The sequence below is a fragment of the Corvus hawaiiensis genome, chromosome 18, assembly GCF_020740725.1.
Source record: "Corvus hawaiiensis isolate bCorHaw1 chromosome 18, bCorHaw1.pri.cur, whole genome shotgun sequence".
In the NCBI taxonomy this organism is placed as follows: domain Eukaryota; kingdom Metazoa; phylum Chordata; class Aves; order Passeriformes; family Corvidae; genus Corvus; species Corvus hawaiiensis.
In genome coordinates, this window is record NC_063230.1 from 13869104 (window position 1) to 13893112 (window position 24009).

Here is a 24009-nt window from a genome sequence, read left to right on the forward strand (position 1 = left end):
AGCATTAGTTGTGCTCACTCTGACATTTACTTTGTACATAAGGTTTTTACATTTCCTTTATTTTTAGATTTGGATGATTTTTACCTGAGATTTAGTGGCTTTTCATTTTGGTTCTTTTTTATTATTATGACTTTTCTCTTTACTTTTTAATCTGCTTGTATCTCCATCTCCTATGTGTTTCCCCAAATCCTAAACATGGGAGAGTTTTTATGAGTTTTTGAGTGATAAACTGAAGCACTCAAGACATTTGGACTGCAGTCAGGAGATGTAGGTTTGAAAGAGAGCGAGCAGAGTGCTTTTATCTTTGCAAAAACCCCAAATCCAAGCATTTCCCAGCAGCTGTGAAGCCACAGCATTGTGTTGTTTCAACTTCACCTTCATGTAAGAGCCAGAATTGGCAATTTGCATGAGGCTTTTGATATCTGCCCTTGAAGGAAACTCAAGGATTCTTTCCAAAGTCCCTGACAACAGCCTTAGGCAGCCTTAAACTTAGGTTCAGTCAGACATAGCCCAAAATCAGCTGAAACTGTCGCTGCTCAGGTCATGGCAGGATTGCAGTGTGGCTTCTTCATAGCTCACCTCACCACAAGCAAAACAATTTTCCACTTTCCTCCCATCCTCTTGGGCTGGTGCCCTCACACCACTCCTTGTCTTCTCAGCAGGAACTAAACATTGCTATAAAGTTATTCATCACTATACAGCAGGTAAAATTTTGGAGCATTTTTATGGGGATTGTGCAGAGACACTTCAGCAACCTCCAAACTTCCTTTCAGCTCCTCTGGCTGCCCCAGGGCCTCATTCCCACACCCACAGTGTGGCTGTGCTGGTTCAGTTGTCTGAGGGGCTGAGCCAGATGGCAGAATAGAACTGGGTTTACAATAATCTTTTAAATGGTTTTATTAGTGCTGTTAACAAAAGAAACGTTTGTGAAACCAGTGCATCAGCATGGCTGTTCTTCCTCTGAATATAGCTGCTCTTTCAGACCTGAAAAAGAATTTATATGCCCCAAATCATATCTGTTCCTTCCAGTGACGGTTGTTGATCCAATAAAATGCCTTGCTTCTCCCTATAAACCCTGCCATGCTTGTAATTGTGAAATACATGTGATTACAGACGTGTTTGCTTATCTGACTTCTTGAACAATTTCCACAAAGCAATGGAAAACCCAGGGTCTTTACAAAACCTTTACAATGCCCTAAATGCACAGTTTGAACCGTGTTGGTTTTTAGCTGGTCTGAAGAGCTGCAAGAGCAGGAACTTGTTAGAGAACAGAAAGGAAAAGACAGGCTGGTTTTATGCCAGAAACTGGAAAAACACCCAATTCATCTCCCCTGTGTAAGAGCAGCAATACAATTTACCAGATCAGCCTGAAAATGTATGGCAAATCTTTAATGTTATCAAGAGGAGAACTTGATCTCTGGTGAGCGCTGCTGCAGATAGGAAGAGCCCCCCTGGCAGGTGAAATTCAGCTCCACGATCGTCTCCTGCCTGAGGCAGGGAACGCGGTGCCTGAGCCAGCACGGGCTGCACAAACCCACAGCCTCAGCAAACAATAGGTGTATATTTAAATTAAAGTCAAATATTAGAGTGTAGAAGAGGTCCAGGCAGACCCTGCTAGTCTAACAAGAACATTTATTTCTATTCCTTGTGCATCTGCAAAATAATTACCTTCTTCTTGAGGTTCCTGCACCAGCTCTGTGCACACATATTTACATGGGATGAGTGGCTTCAGCTTGCATTAATAGGAATTGCATGGCTAAAATCTCAGAGAACAAGCTGGAAATTTAATTTCAGTAAATATTTGCAGCTGGGATAGGACATTGTTTTCAGGAGGCTCCCAACACCACCAGCAGGGGCTTCACTTCAGGCCCAGAGCTTTGACCAGCTTTGCTCTGGTCCTGTCCAATTCTGGAGACAAAAGCAGGAAAGTTGGCCTGAGTTAAAAGCAGGACAAAATAAACTGCTTTAGTTAAACCCTGTGTGAGTGCTGCCCCTCAGAAGTAAAGCTGCACTTCAGGGCAAATTAAGTGACACTGGATTCAAACCATTCCATTTGTGGGTAACAGCATCTGCACAAAGCCTGAACATGCTGTAAATTTGTTCCTTTAGTTAATTGACTTTAATGTCCTATGGAGATAAGGCCTGGGAGATTTTTGTTAATAGGTAGGCTGTATTTTCAAGATCTGAAAGAGTACCCAATTACATTTCTTCTTGAACTATGAGTGGAGTTATGTGCAGCTTCTTTCTGTAGCTTCCACTAAATCAACTTCTAGTGGTTTGTAATTTGTATCTGAAAGAGATTTTTTTTTTTTCAATTAGGGTGTTGCAAATGTTTTTTAAATATACAACTCTTTGTAATGAGTATTTCAAATTCAAACCCAGCAAAACTGATTTCTTTAGGGTGTTTTTTTAAACAGAAAATTAGCATCTGGCCCAAGAACTGATGGCTGGTTTGAGAGGGGTGCAAATTAAAAGAGACACACTTCAACTGCTCAGAGACAATGTCTGTAATGTCGAGCTGACAGATCACTGATTAGATCAGTGCTCGCAGGCACCCTTGGAACAGGGCTGCTGGTTTAACTCAGCTCTCTGGAAAAGCCTTTCTCTCTGTGAAATGTAAATTAAATGTAATTCTGGCAACCTTGGCTCGCTCCAGAAAAGCAAAAACCTTCCAAGCAAGTTTGCCAAGCAGCAAGAAATAGGGTAAGAAGGATTCGGAGAGATTTTCAGAGATGACCAAGGGAGAAAAGCACAATATGCAGCAACAGCTTATATTCACCAGGACTGGTCTTACACAGAAAATGAGCTCCCTGCTTAATGAAGGATTTTAAGCTTACTGAAAACACTGTAATGAGGAGTTTAAAGGGAACTGTGCAATTCACTGGATCTCAAACATTTTGTTGCACGCACGGAGACAAAACACTGACTTACTGCCTAAATCTTGGTTTTGTGGCTTTAGAGTGGAAAATCATATCCTTTGTTCAAAAAAAGAGAAAGAACCTGAGCTGGTACTTGGTAAAGCAGACTTGCAAAGTTTGTGCTGAAAATTCAGACACCTCCCTGTCGTCTGCACTAAGAACGTGCCTTGCTCATTCTGTGGTTTGGAGATGCTTTTCTGATGCTCTCCATTTGTTTGCCATAGAAAACATATTCCTGAGGAGAAGTATATAAACATCTCTAAATGTTTTTGTGCTGAAATTGAGCCTTTGCATTTGTTTGTTAAAGATACCCCGAGGAAAGGGTTAGACTTGAATCATCTTTTTTTTTGTGGTAAATGCTGGCTGCCCACACAGTCCTGGAGATAAGGGCTGGAGTGCTCCCTCTGTTCCCCTGTGCAACAATTCTTCCCTTTGGCCATTCTTTCCACAGGTCATATTTATGAGCTGGGGCTGAAAAATGATTCCCTCCAGTTGTTTTGAATAGATTTGCTCTTGGACAATCCAGTGGTGTAAAGTTTTAAACAGTGAAAGTAGAAATAAACAAGCACATAAATAAATATAACAGCAACCCATTGGATCTGAATAAAACATTGAATCACAGAATGGTTTGAGCTGAAAGAGACCTTAAATATCATCTTGTTCCAACCCCTGCCCTGGGCAGGGACAAACAGCAGCTTGTGTAACAGGAGCAGAAAGGGAGTTGTGCAAAATGATGCTGGTGGGAATGGATATGTGGACATTTCCTGCAAGGCACAGAACACTGGTTCTGGGTCTCTTTCCCATAACAGGACTGGTTCCCGTCAGTTCTGTGCTCTTTTGCCCCAAATCCCACAAGTGCTCCTTAGCTGAGCAGCTTTGGCACATTTTTCTCCAATTCTGCACAGGCATTAATGTTACTATCTGGATAATTAAGAGGGTCCAAATCCCAAAATCCCTGAGCTGAACTTGGTTTTCCCAAAGTCTGAGATTGTTCAGGGCTGGATTGTGGCTTAGCTGAGTTGAAGAGGGTCAGAATGCAGGAACAAATTGAAAGTGGGAATGTTAAGGAGTTCATGAATTCTTTTACAGCATAGATGGATATGGGCCACAAAAGCTCTGTGAATATTCCCCCTTCTAGAACTTTCCTTGGGGCTGTTTTGCCAACTATGAGCTGACTTCAGACTGACACCGGTGTTGGCAAAGAGAGAACAACTGAAAGTTTCCCTGAAATACCCAGCTACTCAAATTTATTTGGGAAATCTAAATCCTGTTTTGGTAGCCTTGTCTTTTTCCCTAACAATTCCATTGTTATTCAATGATGTTTCATTCAGCAAGTAATGATGGACACTTGTTTAACACACAAAAAACCAAAAGGTACCAAAGACCATTTACTTGATGCTGAATATAAATATTCAGCTACCAAGTGATGCATTGAAAATGTATTTCCAGTGGATTAGGTTCTGTAACATTGGGACTTTCAATCACTTTGAAGAGCAAAAGGGTTTTTCTTAGATGTGTTTTCAGCTTACTGGCTGCCAACTTTGTCATAAAACAATTTATAACAGAAGCAATTCTGTTTTATAATAGTTTTTCATAGCTGCTATTTCAAAGGAGACGATAAAGGAACACAGTAACCACAAAAATACCTCCCACAATACTTTGAAAAATAAGAGACTTATCCTGTATTTCCCACCCTTGATATAGAGGTGGCTTCAGGCTCAATAAATAAAGGAGGGAGGCAAATTATTTCTGAGCAATGAGTCCACAGCATGGGGGCATAATGAGTAAAAGTGTGACCACCTAGTGCTTAATACCTGACTTGGAAGAGATAAGAGGATCCATGTGTTTGTCCCAGGCAAAGAACAAGAGCAAAAAAAAATTAATAGTGGTGGTAAACTGGGTCTTTAAGCAGACAAAACTCTGTGAGGTGTGACAGTGCTGCCATCACGTACAAATCACTGTGATGCCTTCTCCGAGCTTTAGGGAAAGCTGTTTTATTTCACAGGTTATATTTTGAAAGAGGGACAGATAGAAAATGTTGAAGGAGTGTGTGTGATGCTGCAGGTGTTTCTGCAGTGTGTAATCTGAGTGACCCATGCCCTGAATGGGAGCCTGAGTGCCTGATTTGGTTTTTGGGAAGCCACCTGAGGTCAGTGCATGACTAAACACAGCAGACAGTGCATGAACTGTGTGGGATTTAAGGTGAAATCAAGGTATATTTCTCAAAAGCAGAGGACTCAATGAACCCCAGCAGGGATGGGGATGGGGATGGGGATGAGGTGGGGCAGCTCTGCCTCAGCAGGGAATGCCAGGGGTGTTAGAGGAGATTTGAAGGGATGAGCACAGCGATACGAATGTTAGGGGCAAAGGTGGAGGAAAGGATGTAAACACCTTCTCCCACCCCTGAGGAGCTGCTACAGGGCTTTGTTCCACAGCTGCCCTCTCATAAACATTTCACTGCTTTCCTGAGCCTTCTGCACAATTTCACTGCTGCCTGGAGAACAGGCAGTGGCTCCACTGAGATCCCAGCAATGACAGACAGATTTTCAAGTTGCTGGGAGGTGCCACACAAACAAAGGATTTACTGGAAGAAGTGACAGTAGCTTTTAAATTGCACAGCACCAAAAAGCTGCACAAGCATCTCCCCAAGATTTAGTAACCTGCCCATCCAAAGCCTGGTCTCCTGTCTCACCCAGCAGCAGGTGATGACATTTATCTCATGGAAAATGAGGTGCAGCTGAAGCCCTGCAGGGCTGTGGAGGATCAGGGCCCTGTAGGTAACACAGCTGGATGTGTTCACAGGCCCACCCGTGACAGTGAGGATGAAGAAGATGACGAGAAGAAAGGCAAAGGTTGCACCCTGCAGTACCAGCACGCCACGGTGAGAGTCCTCACGCAGTTTGTGGCTGAATCCTCGGAGTTTGGGGGCCAGCTGACCTACATGCTGGGCTCGGAGTGGCAGTTCGACATCACCGACCTCGTGGCTGATTTCATGAAGGTGGAAGAACCCAGGATTGCCAAGCTGCAAGAGGGTCGAGTCCTGGCTGGTCGTGAGCAAGGCATCACCACGGTGCAGGTACAGCCCAGGGCCCTCTGCAGCCCCCCAGAGAGAGCTCAGGGTGCACACACGGGGGCCTGATCATGGCTTGTGGTCAGCTTAGAAAATTCATTGATCTCAGAAAAAAAAAAAAAAAGCTGAAAAAAAACCGGGCATGCTAAACATAAAAGGAAGTTTGAATGGGTTTTCATTGTGGCTATTTGTCACTTCCATAAAATACCCTTAGGTGAAGCTTTTGAAGGGATTTATCCATCTTAGTGTGACTGGAACACAGTGAGATTTTCCTAGCTGGTGAAAGAGGTGACACAAGGCACAGAGCCAGCTCCTTTGAACTTCAGTGGGGCCATAACAGCATAAATGTTGGGAAATTGCACCAAATATCTACGTTCATCTTCATATGCTTAAACAGCTTTGAAAAATTAGTCCCTTTAAGTTCCCAAAATTGGTCACAAACCATGGACACAAAAGTAATCTTCGGACTCCTTTCAGGGAGCGTTCATGTTCCCCACCTCACTCTGTCCAACTTCATGCACCTTCCTTAATCAAAATAAAGGAATGCAAGCATTGAGGCTCTTCTCAGGGGCTGCAAACACTGTAATGCTCCAGTCACCCTCTGGAGTCAACACAAAACCCCAGAGATTTTAGGGCTCTACTCCCTTCAACCTAAAATAAATGGGATAGACAGGTCAAGGGATTTCTGCCCTCAAAAATGTCTCTTTCTCTCCAGAGACTCTAACCGAGCAGGAAGCTCCAGTGCAGGGAACTGTGCTGCAGGTTTAGACAAATCACACCTCAAGTATTTTGGGCTTGAACCAGCTGTTTCTGTCACCAGTATAAAGATGACTCTCTCTTTCTGAGCATGCTGGAAACAAGGTCTTAGAGCAACTGGCCAGGAGGGTTTTGGCATTGAAAAATGCAGGCAGGCACCCAGTGGGATTTTCAAAGTTCTTTTGCAAGTCTCACTTTCATTTCATTCAGGTCCTCTGTCCCTAGGAAGGCAACAGGCCAAGTTCCTATCAGCCAGGCTTTGTACACTTGTTTATCCCCTCACTGAGTTCCAGTGTTAATCAGTGTCTCACACTCTGTCCTGTGCTGCATTGCACTCCCAGGGAGTTTTACAGACCCCACAAAAATGACTCTTTTTTAAAAAAAGAAATCCATTTAATTTATTCTATATTATATATATTTTGTTGAGATGAAGCTGCAATTTTGAAGTGATTTGTTGTTTTATTAAATTTTTTTTTTAGATAAAGTGATTTAGCAGCAAATGAGTGCAATGTCTCGGGGGAAACATCAGTTCTGGCTTAGACATGGACGTGACAAACCCAGGATTAATCTGGTGTGCTGGTTAGGGGCTAACCTTGCTTTTCTGTTCAAGGAACAATTCCTTGCTGTTTCATGCAAGGTGTTTCCTTTCTCTTCCCAGGTTCTGTCCCCTCTCTCGGATTCCATCCTGGCAGAGAAGACAGTGATAGTTCTGGATGACCGTGTGACCATTACAGACCTGGGAGTGCAGCTGGTGTCAGGCTTGTCTGTGTCCTTACAAACCAGCAAAGGAAATAAGAGAGCCATCGTTTCCACCACCTCTGCCTACGACATCCTGCATAGTCCCAAACAGGTATGCTCCAAAATAACAGAGCAAATTAATCAATGTGTTTGCTCTGCTTTGTCAGAGGAATTTGCTGTAAATTTTTGGCAGCAGATACAATGAATGTATGGCTGTGAAAAGCAGTCACTTCTCGGAGTAAAGGCTGTTCATCTTCCTCACCAACCCCACGGTGCCAACACGCCTTCACAATGACCATTAAACTCTCCAGAGCTGCTTTGGAGACCTGCACAGCACAGGGAAAGGGATGGACATGTCTGGGAATGCACAGTGCCAAGGAAAGCATGGATGTGCCGCAAAAGACACTTCTTCTGGGGGAAAACACAGCCTAGATGTGCAGGCACAGCTGGGAATCCCATGCCTTAATTGTCTCACAAAGTCAGCTCAGCCAAAATGACCTCTGGCTGCAGGTACAGAAGTTTTCATGACCTGTGTTGCTGAAAACTGATCAGTTTGTGCTTACTTTGAACCATATAATCCGAGGAATTAAATAGCTTTTAACGAGACCACAGAACGAATTCCATGCCTATTTTTAATAAATTTTATAGAACTGAGGTTCTACATCAGTGCAGAAAGTGTAACTATATTTTTTGCCCTAGCAATTTGCAGAAAGAAGACAAATTGGTTTGGTCAAAACATCCTTAAAAATGGTGGGTTTTATGAGTGTTCCTGTAGTTCCCAGGAAAGACCACAATCACTTTTGCGTATCTCAAGTCCTGCATATTTGAAAGCATGACAGAAGACATAAAGTATTGCATTGAGATTTGTTCTCGTCCCAGTTTGTTCCATGGGCTGGATGGGCTCACTGGCCCAACACATTCCAGCTCTGCTCCCTGTATTACGTAAGGCACTGGAACTGCAGCATTAGAGAAATTCCCCATTATAGGTCCTTTATAAACCTAATTAACTGTGATGTTGGAAATATGATTATTTTCATCATGAGGCTCTGGCATTCAAAAGAGGCTTCTCACTTCAGACTGAGAAAAAAGAACCGTCAATTGTTTTTTCCAGCACTTCTATTAAATTTACATGAAGTGTTTCTTTGATAGTTCCTGAAGATGAGGTGAATGCCTCAGTGGTCTAGGGAACACAAGCCTGCAAGAAAATGAGAAGCAGAGTAGGCATTTATATTTTCTTCAGAAAACCCCAAAGTTAAACTCTGTATTTTTTCCCAGACTTTTAACAACAGAGTGTCTGATCTGTGCTCTCTCTCTCACACCTTTTTTCCCCCCTCATCTTCTCCCCACCAGGAGGCCGTGGTGAGTGCTTGGATTTTGTTCAGCGACGGGTCGGTGACGCCGTTAGATATCTACGACTCCAAGGACTTCTCCATCTCCATCACCTCCCTGGATGAGATGGTGGTGTCGTCACACCAGAACCTTCAGTCGCTCTGGCCTGTCGTGGTGGCGGAAGGGGACGGGCAGGGGCCTCTGATTAAAATTGAGATGGTCATCAGTGAGCCCTGCCAGAAGACCAAGCGGAAGAGCGTCCTGGCTGTCGGGAAAGGAAACGTCAAAGTGAAGTTTGGTCAAAAAGATTCGGACCAAAAAGGGAGCACCAACGACATCGATGACATGGAGAAAGATTTCAAAAGCCATGCAAGCAATTCTATAGAGAAAGCTGCAGAACAAGAGAGGACAGCACAAGACTGGTCCAAAAACCACGAGGACACGTCCGGTCCTGAGGACAATGCAAACAAAAGCACAACTTTCACATCTCCCATTGATCAGGAGTCCCTGGAGGATGGCCAGCTCCAAAATAACCCAACTGCCTTCACAGGTTTCCCTACACAAGTAGAAATACCAGGAGAAAACAATCCCAGTGATCTCTCATTGACTTCCAGAGGATTGACAGACCTGGAGATTGGCATGTACGCGCTGCTCTGTGTTTTCTGCTTGGCAATCTTGGTCTTTTTGATTAACTGTGTGGCATTTGCTTGGAAGTACAGGCACAAAAGGTTTGCTGTGAGTGAGCAAGGCAACATCCCCCATTCCCATGACTGGGTCTGGCTTGGAAATGAGGTGGAGCTGCTGGAAAACCCAGTGGACATTTCGCTCCCGTCAGAGGAGTGCACTACTATGATTGACAGAGGGATGCAGTTTGAAGAAAGCAACTTTCTCCTTAATGGGAGCTCTCAGAAGACTCTTCATAATCATATCCTCAGATCTTCTGAGTACCTTTGTGAAAAAGAAGTTAAAAGTGAACCTATAAATCCTTCTGGGCCAAAGCAGAAGCGAGTAAAGTTCACTTCATATACAACAATACTGCCAGAGGATGGAGGCCCCTACACCAACTCAATTCTATTTGACAGTGATGATAATATTAAATGGGTATGCCAAGATATGAATCTTGGTGATTCCAAGGAACTTAGGGACTATATGGAAAGACTGCAAGACAATATGTAAAACTACTTTCTTATGTTTGTAATCACCTTTATGCCTTCTGTTTATGGATGGTGGAGCAGTCAGTCCAGTCAGCAATAGGAACAAGACAGTCCAACCCTGGAGGTACTGAGATGATAACCTGATATCAGAGAGCAGGTACAAGAGGCTGGCTGAGTTAATCCTGTTTCACCACAAACCAGGATGTGCCCCTAAAACAGCTCCCTGTAGGTGTCGGAGGTGTCACACACGATGGCTGTTTTTGTATACTGCCTGGTACTAGCGAAATGCTAATCCAACTGCGCTCAGACTCAGAGACTTCATTTGTTTGTCATCTCTCATGATAAATGGTAAATCAGAAAAGAAAGGGATGTTTGTTTGCATTGATTTTTTCTAGTCGTCGTCCTTTGTAAAGCACAGTGGACATTTCTTGCTTACAGCCTGCAAGGAGGCTCCCGGAAAAAGGGATCGGAATGAATCTCATTTTATTGCCTATGTGCAATGCAGCCAAGTAGTCTTATTATTTTTTACAGCTATAAAAAACCCCATGTGGTTAATTTCTTCTTATATTGTTTGTGAATTTTATTTGACTTAGGGAACATTAAATATTTTCTTTGAAGGGGTTTGGTTTTTTTTTTTTTTTTTCAGTTGTACCAAAGTGTAGTATGGTAATATTTATAATGATTTGAGTTTTCTATTCATCTGCTTCAGCCCCCAGAGGTATCTCCTTCATCATTGATTATCTTCCCCCTTTCCAGATGGGTGCATGGGTCGTTAGTATTTGAAACATAGGAAGGAATTAGAACTCTTACTGGGAAAAGGGTTGTGTCTTCTTACAGGGAACTGTAAATATAATAATAAACCCTGGAAAACAAAAATCAAGGAGTAGCCCCGGGTTCACTTTTGTCATTGCAAATATGAAAAAATAACTTGTAAAAAAAACCAGCACATACTTCAAAGGGAAATGCTTTGCTGAAACAGCAGCTTGGTTGTCAATACATGTTGTTATCTGAGTGAGAAAGTCAAAAGTGGTATTGAAATGCATGGAATAGGAAGGAAATTTCCTAGGAAATAAGCAAAGCTTGGAGTCACTGTTACTCTGTATTAATTAATCCATTGGTGGTAGAGTTCAGCAGGCCAGAGAGGTTCATGCTCAACAGCCCCAGACCTCGTCTAAAACATCCCTGGCCATGAAGCCATTAAAGAGAAAAACTTTCATTAAAAAGGGAAGAAAAGACACTCTGGGGCTGCAGTCACACAAGTGACTTCCCAATTTTAGCAAGGAAAACATGCTGGAAGTTCAAAGCTGCCATTTCATATGCATTAAATGTATTTTTTTTACTGAAGGATGACTGCGATAAATTGAAAATTACATTTAGGAAAAACCTGAATCTGCAGAATACCTAACACCCCCAATCAAGCACATGTTCCTGTCATGGATCCTGTGCAATAACCACAAGAGCCAAATTACAACCAGCTTACATACTGGAGTTCCCATCTTTTAGGTAGATCAAAGCAGAATTTGAATTTATAGTTTAGTGGTGATACTGGAACAAACCAGAAAACTGGGAAGTTCTGCATCTGGGTCCTAATCCACAACTGGGAACGTGTTCAATGTAACTACTGCAAAATACAGGAATTTTAACATTGAGCCCAAAAGTGAGGACACCATGCTTATCTAAGTGATTAGAAACTTGCTGGCACTGAACTGCACAGGGAGGGGATGGCATCTGTTATAATCTAATTTTAAGGAGAGAAAATAATAGAGCACAGATCTGCCTCTGTTTCATAAGGGATGCAGCACTTGTGCATCAGATGAGGTCTTGGGTTGTTTAACAAATGTTCTCTCCCCTTTAAATGATCCAGGAAACAAGGAGAAATGAATTCCTACAATGATCCTTACCACTAACAACATAAAAACCCCTTTTTGGAATTTAACTTCTCTTCCCAACCTGTTACTTTGTATTTGGCCCAACCACAGAGCAGAACCAAAAAAATCTCTTTACTGTTCTTTGCACAGTTAGTATAAACTGACCATGAATAGATTTAGTCTTGAAATCAGAGGAACCAAGGTGCTGCTGGCAGCTGCAGAGGGCAAAGAGCCCAACTCTTGCTGAGTGCAAACCCCTCAGTGTGCCAGGGAAGCCGTGGCCTCACAGCAGAGCACGGCGCTGCTGGACCCGGTTCCTCGTGGAAACCTTCCTTCCCACTCCTGCTGAGGGCTCCATTTCCCCATGGAAACCTTTCCTTCCACTCCTGCTGAGGCTCCAGCAGCGGCTGCAGGGTCCCTGCTCGGTGCCACAGCAGCTCAGGGACTCGCAGGGCTCCTGGGTTGCTCCTCTGCCTCACCCACGGTAACAGAAGTCAGCGCCTTCACTTGTCCGGAAGATTTCCTTTGGAGGGCTCCAAAGAGGAGGACTCCAAAGTTCAGGGGCTCCCTGCTGTCCCATTGGGGTGTCCCTGACCTTGTCCCTGAGGCCAAATCCCCGACTGTCTGCCGTGGCTGGGCACTCAGGGAGGGAGGCCAGAGCCACGGGCAGTGTGGGCACTGTGGGAGCCACCGGAGGACGCCTCCGGCCTTTCCAGCACTTTCCTGGTGCTCCCGGGCTCTGGCTGATCCCAGATCTCCTCTGGAAGGTCACAGGTGCCTGGGGCTGTGTTCCATTGCCACCGAGGGGTGAAGTCCCAGCTGGGGACACTCAGTGTGGCTGTGAAGGTCCCCAGGGAAGTTTTTGGTGGCTCAGGGGCTGAATTCGGGGTGGTTTGAGAGCCAGGACTTCTGCAGACAGAGGTGTCATCCCCTGCCCAAGTTAAATGACAATTAGAGCCCGTCAGGAAGGGGCACAGCTGCTACTGGGAACCAGTTAAACACTGGAACTGGGGACAGCTGTCCACAAAGAGACCCAATCCCCAAATCTTGCAATGGGGGAAAAAAGGGAAATCTGCAAGTTCATAAACTTACGTTTTTCTTTTCCATCACATGTCATTACATGAAAGCTCTTACATGGAAAATGGCAATACAACCATGGGAAAACAGCAATACAAAAAAAGAAAAGAAGGGGGAAGAGAGAACTCTGTATTTTCAGTAAAACTGGGATAGCACCAATAAAGTGGAGTTATTCTGGAGTTATCCCGGTTTGAGCATTTATGCTACTTCTCGTAAGATGAAAGGAAAATATATCCAACATGGATATATTTGATGCAAAATAGTTCTGAATTGATCAGTTCCTTTTAAATTAAATATCTCAAATTTTAATTTCAAAATTAAATACTTTAAGCAAATATAGTTTTAAATTATTTTAAACACCGCCCCCTCAATTTTCCTATTCACCTAAATATTTTTCAGTGAAGCTGTTAAATAAAATATTTTATTCATGGAATATCTAATATTCCACTTTGCTGCTAACTGAACAGCATTTACACATTGATAAAAGAGTCTCTGCTTTTGAGAGAACAAAGCAATGGTAGCCAAGTGATCAAAAGGCACAAAATGTATGTATGTAAGTATGTATGCAGGAAAGTAGAGTTGTCTGAACAATAGGAACTGTACTGTCAGATTAATTAGAATTAAGCTTCAGTAGGTGCCTAGGGAAGCAATACCTGTAATTTAATACCAAACAAACATCATCTCACTTTTGGCCTGTGTAGAGAGGACTTTGGGAGCTTTGCTGCTCCCGAGGAAAATCCAACAGGGGGACACCCAGGACAGCCCTGTGAGCAAAGGGTGGATTAATGGGACATGGGGAGTTGCAAACTTTAAACACAAAGCTGATGCCAGCCCTCAGCTCTGGCCATGGCAGCTGAGAGAGCAGTGGCAGCCGAGCCCTGGCATGCAGAGGACAGGGAAGCAAAGGCGGGACGTTCTCGTGTGTGCAGAACCTTTTGTTTCACTCATCCCACAGTGCCCCGCTCTCGGGGCTGGCCGTGCCCCTTCCCCACCCCAGGCAGAGCTTAGGGACCCTGCCCTGCTCTCGGGGCTGGCCGTGCCCCTTCCCCACCCCAGGCAGAGCTTAGGGACCCTGCCTCGCTCTCGGGGCTGGCCGTGCCCCTTCTCACCCCAGGCAGAGCTTAGGGACCCTGCCCCGCTCTCGGGGCCTGTCTGTGCCCCTTCCCACCCCAGGCAGAGCTTAGGGACCCTGCCCTGCTCTCGGGGCTGGCCGTGCCCCTTCCCCACCCCAGGCAGACCTTAGGGACCCTGCCCCGCTCTCGGGGCCTGTCTGTGCCCCTTCTCACCCCAGGCAGAGCTTAGGGACCCTGCCCCGCTCTCGGGGCCTGTCTGTGCCCCTTCCCACCCCAGGCAGAGCTTAGGGACCCTGCCCTGCTCTCGGAGCCTGTCTGTGCCCCTTCCCACCCCAGGCAGAGCTTAGGGACCCTGCCCCGCTCTCTTCCCGCTGTACAACACTCACACATTCATGTTTGGAGCTGCTGGTTCTTAACTCATCTTGGGGAATGTACAAGAAGATCCTACAGCCATACACAGAACAAAGAGTCCATCATACAATGGAGAAAACCCTTGTATTGCAAGGTGGAATAAACACCCTATGAATGAAATGCTGATTTTTCATAGCGGATGTGCTCTTTTATGGAATACAAATCATGTGCACTACATTGAAATACACGACAGTGTATTGTGAAATGCATACATTAATTGTTGAATTATAACACTGGATATGTATATACATCACACCCGAGATATTTATACAATATAATAAGTCTTAGATGTATAACATAATGAATTCTGTACAAAATAAACTGTAAGTTAAGACAATGAAACAGAACTTTTATATCTGTGTAATTTGTATGCTGATTAAGTTATTCAAGCTTCAGTTTTCATCTTTTAATGTGCCCTTTAAAAAAATACTTATTTTCTATAGGCAGATGTCTGAAATAAAGACTTGAGTCTTTGGAGGAGAAGCAAATGAAAGACTGAAAGAAACAGATTTTGCTGAAGAAATAAACATAATGTTCCTGTGGTTGTTTTTTTTTTTTAAACTGACTACACCATTTTGTGTTAATGCTGGTCAGGGTGAGCTGCTGGCTGGGTTGAGGGTGGTGTGCCCCTGCCAGGTGACCAGGAATCAGCAGAGTCACCAGTGCGTGGATTGTTCATGTGTCTCCTTGCTCAAAGCAACACAAATCCCTGGATTACACAGCCCTAGGCTTTGACCCAGCGTTCCCTACAAAAGCTGCTCCAGCTCTGCCATCCTTTCCCTGCACCAAAAGTGAAGAGCAGAACGTCCCAAATGAGCAGAGCCTTGCAGAGAACATGTTTACATTTAAAGGAAAAGGTAACAAACCAAATGCATCCCTTGAGCTCTCCAGTGGGGATCAGCACAGGTCAGATATTGGATTCAGCCTTCTGAATTCTCTGATGTTCCCATTAGACTCAAAGAGCCTCAGAATTCTTAAGTGACCACTGACCTCATCATAAGAGCTGCAGGAAAGTACCTTGCCAATGCTAAAAAAGGAAATTTGAGCCTCAGTCTTTTTGCTCAAGGTGTTGGAAATTCTGGCAGAGCCAGAAACCCAGAGCCCCCTGATACCTCAGGAGCTGGGCCTCCTCTGGCACTGGGAATCAGCCTCAGGAGGTGCCTCCTTCATCCCTTTGCTGGTTTCAGCTGGCCCACACTTGAGATCTGGCTGTCCAAACTCACTGCAAAGCCAAGGGCTGCCTTTGTACTAATGGGAGCAATTTACCATCACCTGAATGATTTAATGAGCACTATTGGAATTTCTAATGTATTGAAATGTGTTTTTATATAAAGCCAGTTGGACAAATGGATTGAAAAATGTGATTTAGGAAGTGCCTCAGAGAACCAACTCTTTGGCATGCTTCAGGCACAGATTCCAGTTGGTCCCCACTTGGTGTTTTCTAAACAGTGAAATAAGAAATGTTTTTCAGAAATAACACTTTTTGTGTCCTGGCAGTTCTGGTTAGTCCCTCTTTGACCATTACTGGGACATCCATCCCCTTAGCAGCATCCTACTAAAGAGCTGCCAGGGGCTTTACTCACACCCAGTGCTCTACTCAGGATGGCTGAAGCTACCAGGCAAAGATCTTTTACAGAAAAACTGTCTTTAGTTATATTTTATCCACACACAAACACATGCACACACACACTGAACTGCCCAAAACACCTGACAGGGGTACATTTTAACCACCAATACGTGTGCACTGTGTAACTGAAAATAACGACCTGCGTTCATCTGGGAAAGAAACAGCCCAACAAATACAACTGGGTTTTTCCTTCCAAAAAAGGGGAGCCCTCAGGATTTGGCAGGCAGGAGTTCTGCGGAGTGGTATTTGTCACAAATTAAATAGGCCACATCCTGAAGGCTGTCTCAGCTGAAACTCCCCCTGGTCTTGTTAGGAGCTGGACTGAGACAGGACCAGAGACAGACAATTACAGCCGGGTCTGGCGCCTCGGAGCTTGGAGAAGTCCTTGTGTTACACAGCCCCAGCCCCTGCTGCTTCCCATCAGCAGCACCTCCAGAGAGAGCAGGGATGCTGCTCAGAGCCTGTGTGACTGGGGACCCGCTGCACTGAGCAGGATGTGTGAGGCTGAGGAGATGCTGGGCACTGAAAGTGGAACCAATGTGCAAAATGAGCAATTCTGCGCCCTGCCCATGCTGTCCTTGCAGCAGAACTTTGTATTCCTTTGCCTTTCTGTTCCACTGATCCATTTGGCCAGTTTCTGCAAAAGTTTGGTTACTGAGGGAATAAAATTGAGTTGTCTTATTGTGAGAAAGGCAGCTGGCTTAAGAAATTAAAGCAGAGTGGATGATGTTTTGAGACCTGTTCTGAAACTCTCAGAGGGTATCATAGTGTTACTTGCTTCCAAAAACATATGTTACGCCAAAATCAGCATCAGGATTTCTAAACCAATGCAGATGAAGGCTTGTACCATTCCTTCTGATAATCTTGGGTTAGTCTGCTTAAAAAACAATGGGATCTGATGACACAAAAACCAAATAAGGAGCTTAGGATTTAGTGGAAATGAAGAATGAATATTTTTAATCCTCCAATTTAAACCTGTGGTAGGCAGAGCAGAATTCACGCTTTATACCATGGAATTATCTGTAGGAATGTTTTTTTTTTAATCAGTGGGATTTTAAAATGAAAAATCCTCAGCCATTTCAATAAAGGCTGATGCCACTGAGTGCCCCATGCCACAGGAAACAAAACCTGGGGCACACACTGCCATGGTGTGGCTCTTTGTTTCTTGGTCTTTCTCTGGGGGTCTAGACTGGTGTTATTTCAGTGTCCTGAAGGTCCCAGTGTGTGACACAAAAATGGCAGAGAGGTCAGGCTTCGGAGACAAAAACCTAACCTGAAAATTGCTGCTGGCTCATGGCAGTGGCCACCAAGCACTGACATCCTGCTGGAGCCCAAACCACGGGGAGATCAGTCAGCAAATGTCACAAAAGCTGCAGCAGGGTGGTGCAATGACATCTCTGTCAGAGTGACCTGCAAAACCAATATAAACCCGTGTTTATCTGCAGCCAGTGCTGGATGGATACAGGCTGTGGCTCAACACAGCAAATGCAGTGACTGCTCCATTCATGAGGTAAAACCTGGAGGGGGAGACACTTGTTGAGGTACAGGATTAGTGGAAATAAATGCCTAAAATGAGCTCCTTTGTCCGGCACATCTGTACCTATGGTGTGGGGGGCCTCTGTTTACTCCTGTCAGATCTGGCCCGTGCAGGGCAGGGTTGTTCAAGCCCTTTTCTGGCTTTGAGCCATCCCTAATGCATCACCAAAACTTACAAATGCTTTAAAAGCACCACAACACACATCACATCACCAAGTGTAGCCTAGCAAAAGATTTCAGGCTTTTAGGGCTTGTGCCAGAAGAACCTGAGCACACAGCTAAAGCCATTTAATTTGCTGCCCCACAGAAGCTGCTTTCCTCTAGATACGGCTTCTAAAAGCCAAAGTTTCTCAAGGCATTCCCTAATTTGAAAAGAGTTCATCCTATCTGGCTGCATTTCCTTCCCCTGACACCCCCAGCACAAAGTGCATCAGAAATGGGAACCTGGCAGGGTCCCTGATCACAGCAGGGATGCAAGGAGCCTTTCTGGGATTCCTGATTACTTCTCCACTAGGCAGACGCTGATGCCAACCACCTGTAGAGATCTGGGCATCTTCAGGGGCACTCACCTGCCCACAGGAGTGGCTGTGAGGGGCAGCAGGAATCGGGCAGGGGCAGCAGAGGGAGAGAACAAAACCTGCTCAGAAGCACAGCAGCCTCCCGTGCTGGCGAGGCACAGCAGCAACAACCCACAAACCAGCCAGGCCTTGCCTTTCTGAGTTTGTCACTCACCCAGGAGCCAGCCAGGCACTCCTGAGGCACTGCTGCCACTTGAAAGTAAGCTTCATTTAAATAAGGACTCTTGACTCTGTATTTCTGAAGGCAAACAAGGATCACAGCCAGGATTTCGCTGGATGTTCAGCTGTTATTCTGCTGTGCTGCTGGTTTTTCACTGCCTCTTACCTTGTCATGCTCTTGGTCACCAAACTCATGAGGATTTAGAGTATTTTAAATGGAGATGGGAGTGATCTGAGGCAGCTCTGTGCATACCAGCAACCCAAAAAGTGGGAGTCTGCTGTTGTCAGTATTGTGGGGTTTGTAAGGGAGCTGCTTCCCTTTACTTGCCAGGAGCTGGCAGTGTCCCCACCTAGGGACACCCCAGCCCCTGGGGCTGCCTTCTGTCTCCACTTTCTACCATTTCTAAAGATGAAAATTTTGAAGTGACTTCATACAGGCCCTTGGAACCATTCAAACTGACCATTAATTTGGGTACTTTGCCTACAATTCATCCCCTGCTGCTTATGTTCACAGATATTTGCAAGGATCCAGAACTTTTCCCTGAGAGAATGCCCCTCTCCCAGGACCTGAGTTAGCCTCTAGCAAACAACATCCTTCCTATTCAAAAATGCAAGCCAGAGGATGGCTTGTGCTAGGAAGGCTGGTATGACTCACATTTAAATGCCTCAGATTTGCAGGTTCTGTAGCTTTTAGGTGGTTCTGCAGTTAAAGGATTAGCAATTTTCATGGATTTAAAAAAAAAAAAAAAAAAGTCTCTGCCATCATTTTTGGAAATTCTTTTTGTGAACAGTAATAATGTGGAGCACTAGACAAGCATTTCTTTTTTTTTCCTGCCAGGGAATAAAACACTGAAGGAACAGGGAAACACTGAGCAACATCAGCACAGGAGCTGGGAATGGTTGGCATTTTCTGAAAAACAGCATCACACCCTGTAAATGATGCATCATGCAATTATCTGCACAGTGTAAGGAAGGAAATCAGAAGAATAGATTCACTGTGCAGGGTTTTTGGGGTGGGTGAAGTGTTTTAGAGGTGGGCCAGGTCCCCTCATTACTTAGAACTATGTGCTTTTTACTGAATCTATTTCTGCCTGGTTTAGTACCTGGCTTGTCTTCAAGGTGAGGGTGGTTTGGCTTTGAAGTGAGGAGAAAAGTGAACTCACAAACAAAATCTGTGGCAGTTCCTTCCCACACTGCAGTGCCCCAGAGAAAGGTCAGTAATGGCCCTTCTGCTCTTGGAGGGGAAGGGGAGCACCCAGGGAGGGAGAAACGAGGTGGAGACCAGAGCCTGGCGCCCTGAGCACAGACAACAACTGGCTCCAGCCCAGCTGGGAATGGACACCAGCAAAAAGCTGCTCAGACTTAGAACAGTCTTTGGCATCTGCTACAGTACCCAAATCCCTTTAACAAATCCTGCGAGGGGGGAGAAGGTGGAACCTTCCTGAAAGCCCTGGGAAAGGTCCCCCACAGCACCCCAGTGACTGATGGCCTTGTCCTGCCCATCAGGAGGGACCTGGTCACAGTGCAGGGTTGTGCTCAAGCATTCCAGCAAGAAAAGCTGCTCAGAGCACAGTGACAGACACCTGCCACACACTTTGCCCCCTATCCTGAGCAGCTTTTTGGTCAATGACTTTGCTGTTGAGCAACACGAGCTTTGTTCTCCTTCCAGCAAAAAAGGGCACTTGTCCAGCCACCTAAATTAGAAAACACATGCTCTGTCATCTCCACTGTAGGCATAACTTAGTGAGCCATTAAATATGAACCAGTTCACTGGACAGAGAAACTAAAATGATAAACAAGCTCCCATATTAGTAAAAAATTAAAAAAAGAAATAAAATGCTTTTGGCAAGAGCTTTTTAACACCCATCTCAATGAATGCATCCGAGTAGTTTCAAAGCCATGCATCTGCTTCCTCCTCATTTTTTCTCTCTACTGGAATGGAGACATCTTTCTAAAGTCAGGAAAAGCACTGGTGAGACCACACCTGCAGAACTGTTCCCAGTCCTGGATGCCCCACTCTAAAACAAGGTCATCCTGGTCCAGGGAATGGCCACGGAGATGATTGAGGGATTGCAGCACCTGAGGCGTGCAGGGAGCTGAGAGCTGCTCTGCTGAGCTCCAGCAGCCTCAGGCTCTCAGGAGAAACCCTAACAATGTTTGTGAGTGTTGCATGGGAAGGAGCAAAGGAAAGGGAGCCAGGTTTTCCTCCGTGTCTTTCAGCAAAAGGACAAAAGGCAAAGGGCACTAATTGAAACTCAGAAAAAAATGAGGCAGTAAACACCTGACCCCTGGGGACACTGCAGACGAGGCAGAGCTGTGCTTTGTTGTGTCCCTAATGAACCAAACACTGCAGAGAGCAAAGAACTGCGAGTGACCCGAGGTACAGAAGGGAAAACATCATTACCTGAGCCCTGGCCAGCATCAGCTGCCATCCATCTTGGTGCTGGGAATGTTTAGCTGCAACAAGTGCTGGTTACAGAGGGTGTTTGAAAAAACAGGATTTGTTCCTTGAATCACCATCTCGTAGTAACAGGCAGTGTACAGGCATGGATGGAGCCAGGAGAACTCCTGGGAGCTGAGAATGCAGCACTGAGGCACAGCTCAGCACATCCCACGCGGGGCCAGACTTGGCTGCAGGCACGGGGGATTTTTGGGGCAGCTGCAGAGCGATGCTGGCGAGGCCAAGGCCCTGCAAGCGTGCAGGTGACAACCTGTGCACAGTGCTGCCAGGTGAGTCTAAATGCCTTTAAAAATGTGCATTTGGACAGTGCCTGGGGCACAGGCAATGCTCAAGCCAACAGGGTGGCCAGAGGAAGGCAGTGAGGACTGCTCAGTGCTCCCAAACGCCCGCCCTGGTGCGAGAGCAGTGCTGGCTCAGCACCTACCCCGACAGCTGTGTCTGAGGAGAGCTCACACAAAGCACGGCTTTGGAAAGCCACAGGAGCTGGAATCCTGATGGTCTGAATGTGACAGCTCTAAACAAAGCTGGCAGGACTTGTCTGTGCTCCCACAGGTGCTCGGGGTGGAGGTGCAGTGGGTGACATCCCACACCGTCCATCCCCGGGGAGCGCTGCACGTGGAGCTCTCAGGCTGGCATTCCCTGCTTCTGACAGTCCTCCCATGAAACCCTTCCTCTGCTGCTGTAGGAATGCTCTGCTGCCCAGGGGAGCAGAGCCCTGGCTGGCCACAAACCATCTGTCTTCTCTGGGCTACGGATTCCCAGCAGCAGCAAAGCAGGACCCAGATCCTTGGCTGGTTCTAAACCCCCGTCAGATTTACAGCGTTTCGGGGGGGAGATCTTTAGTGGCAGGTATTACTCGCTTTGCACATTTGCCTCCTACAGATCCCACCCACATGTGGCCGTCCTTTGACCCTGGGAAGCCCCCTGGATGTCCCTCTCTCCTTTGGTGTAATTTCAGGATAAGTTACAGGAGATAAAGCGCACTGAGGTCTGTCAGTCCTGCATCATCTGGGCCTGGAGCTGCCATGTTCCACTGACTGAGCATCCCCTGGGTGGTTCCTGCTTTTCTGCACCCTGTTCTGAGGTGTCACCCCGTCCCCTGCACTCTGCAAAAGCTCAGCAGCGTTTTCAGCACCTTTTTTTGCACTTTTTTTTTGTTGAGCTAAAGCCCCTTTCTCTTTTCTTCTCCATTTACTGTAAAAGGCACTACAACTTTACTAATTTATGTGCAGAAACCATTGAAGATTCCATCTACTGTGATCAAATCCCCTTAAGTAAAATATAAACCGCTACTCCTCTGAATGTAGAGCCTAAATCAATAATGGACATGAAATCATCAAGTTTAATCTCAAACACAGTGAACCCAAGTAATCACTCTTCTTGATATAAAACTAATTCTGTTTGACAGTAAAATACTACTAGTCTGTGCCATAAACCAATGGAACAAATAACTTTCTTAACCCTGACAGTTGCTGTCCAAAATCATTACATCTCCTCTCCTCAGCAATCAAGCATGTCACTGTAGGACGGTTTCAGCTCAATTCCTCTCCATAAACTGCTCCTATGCACCACGACTTTGAAAGAACTTCTCTTTAAGCAAAGTGTTGTGGTATTTTCTCTTCTTCCAATCAGCCAAAAATGCCTGGGTTGCACCAGGAACACACAAGCAGCACTTGGGATATTCCATGGCAGACTGGGTTGTGTCTTAGGGCTAAGTGTCAGTGATGAATGAACCCAAACACAGCTATCACGAAATTCATGATCAACAGCAGTGAGGCTGAGGTTTCTCACAAACACTGATGTGATTTTTCCAGGAGCTGCACCTTTCCCTGCTGCGCAGGCAAACAAAGAATGCAGAGGGCTGTGCCAAGGGCTTCACCTTGTAGTGGGTGCCTAAAATGCTGCAGCCTTTGTGAGCCCACAGGAGACTGAAATTCCTGCCTGCAGCGAGCCCAGCACACAGGGGTGTCTGAGACACATCCTGAGAGTCCCTGGCCACATTCCTGCCACTGATCTGGGCACCGTAAGTTGCTGTTGTTGGTAAATACCACCCAGCCAGCTGAGGTCAGCTCGGCTGCCCCTTCCCCCCCAGGGCTGCAGTCACAGACAGCAGAGCCCTGTGGATGGTCAGGGTGATCCCAGCTAAAGCCCAAACTGCTGCTCCTCCAGGGAACAGGAGGCTTCTCCAAGGAAGAACTCTCCTTGCAGGGAAGCGGGAAGCAGGGCAGTGGGATGGGCACGAGGACTGACTGAGCTGATGCCTGCAGCCACGGCCAGGGATGCTCTGCAGGTGGAGGGATGGAACAGCACATTCCAGGGGTTTGCCCGAACGCAGGGCACAGGCAGCAAGAGAAAACTTCAGGGGACATAATTCCGTGATTTTCCTTGCTCAAGAGTCACTGAACACAGGGCTTGCATGTTATTATTAATTAACTCGGCATCACTGAGGTGTTGCTGCATTGAGGAAGCTTTGCAAAACCAGGAATTTTTGATTAAAGAAGCAAATGTGCACCAGTGTCCCAATTATTTACAACAAGAAGAGGTACCCAACACCTTTTGACTGTTACCATTTAACCACTGGGTTATAGATAACCCACAGAGTCAGAAATCAGATCAGGAAAAATATCTGGAAGAAGTTCTGCAGCTCTTCTCCCCACTGCTTTTTGGTTCCTATTTGCCACAGGTAGAAATTACATGAAATTAATTTTATGAACCCTCAGGTTCTGACAGCATCTTCCATGCCTGCAATACCACTTTAAAGCATGAAGCCACAACACTTTCTAGAGTAGAGCAATGTCTGATTCCTTTTTTCCCTACTGGCAGAACGTTTCCCATCGAGATCAGCACCAGAGAGATCCTCCAGCCTCCCAAACTTCCAAAGCTCTGGATTTTCGAGAGCTCTGCTTACACCCAGACATCACACGAGTGCAGAGCTAATTCAGGGCTCTGTGATTTACCTGTCTGACACAGTCTCTGCTCCTGAAAGCCCCACTCGGGGGGTTATTATTTTTGTCAAAACTCTTCCAGCGCATAACTCCACATAATAACAGCCAGGCCAAAGATCAGAGTCTGATCCATGTCAGAGCCATCTCCATACGAGTCACTGAAAGCCTGATTATCTCACTGCTGAAATTCTGGGGTGTGAACAAGAGCCAATGGCTGTTATCATCTTGTTAATGTCAAAGCTTGATTTTTTTCCCCCCCTCTCCTCTCAATATTTCTGAAAATTTATACCCTCTCACAGTCCTTGATAA

General features: G+C 45.6%; 1 protein-coding gene across 2 annotated transcripts in view; it reads left to right on the forward strand.

Annotated features, from left to right (window-relative positions):
* TMEM132B (transmembrane protein 132B) overlaps window positions 1-11622 on the forward strand; it is a 220605-nt gene extending 208983 nt beyond the window's left edge. For both annotated transcript variants that reach the window (XM_048322808.1, XM_048322809.1), the window contains exons 7-9: window positions 5721-5994; window positions 7403-7594; window positions 8833-11622. In XM_048322808.1, the coding sequence (XP_048178765.1) occupies window positions 5721-5994; window positions 7403-7594; window positions 8833-9987 (1621 nt within the window). In that variant the 3' untranslated portion in view covers window positions 9988-11622. The remainder of the gene's footprint in view (window positions 1-5720; window positions 5995-7402; window positions 7595-8832) is intronic.
* Window positions 11623-24009: the final 12387 nt, after the last annotated feature.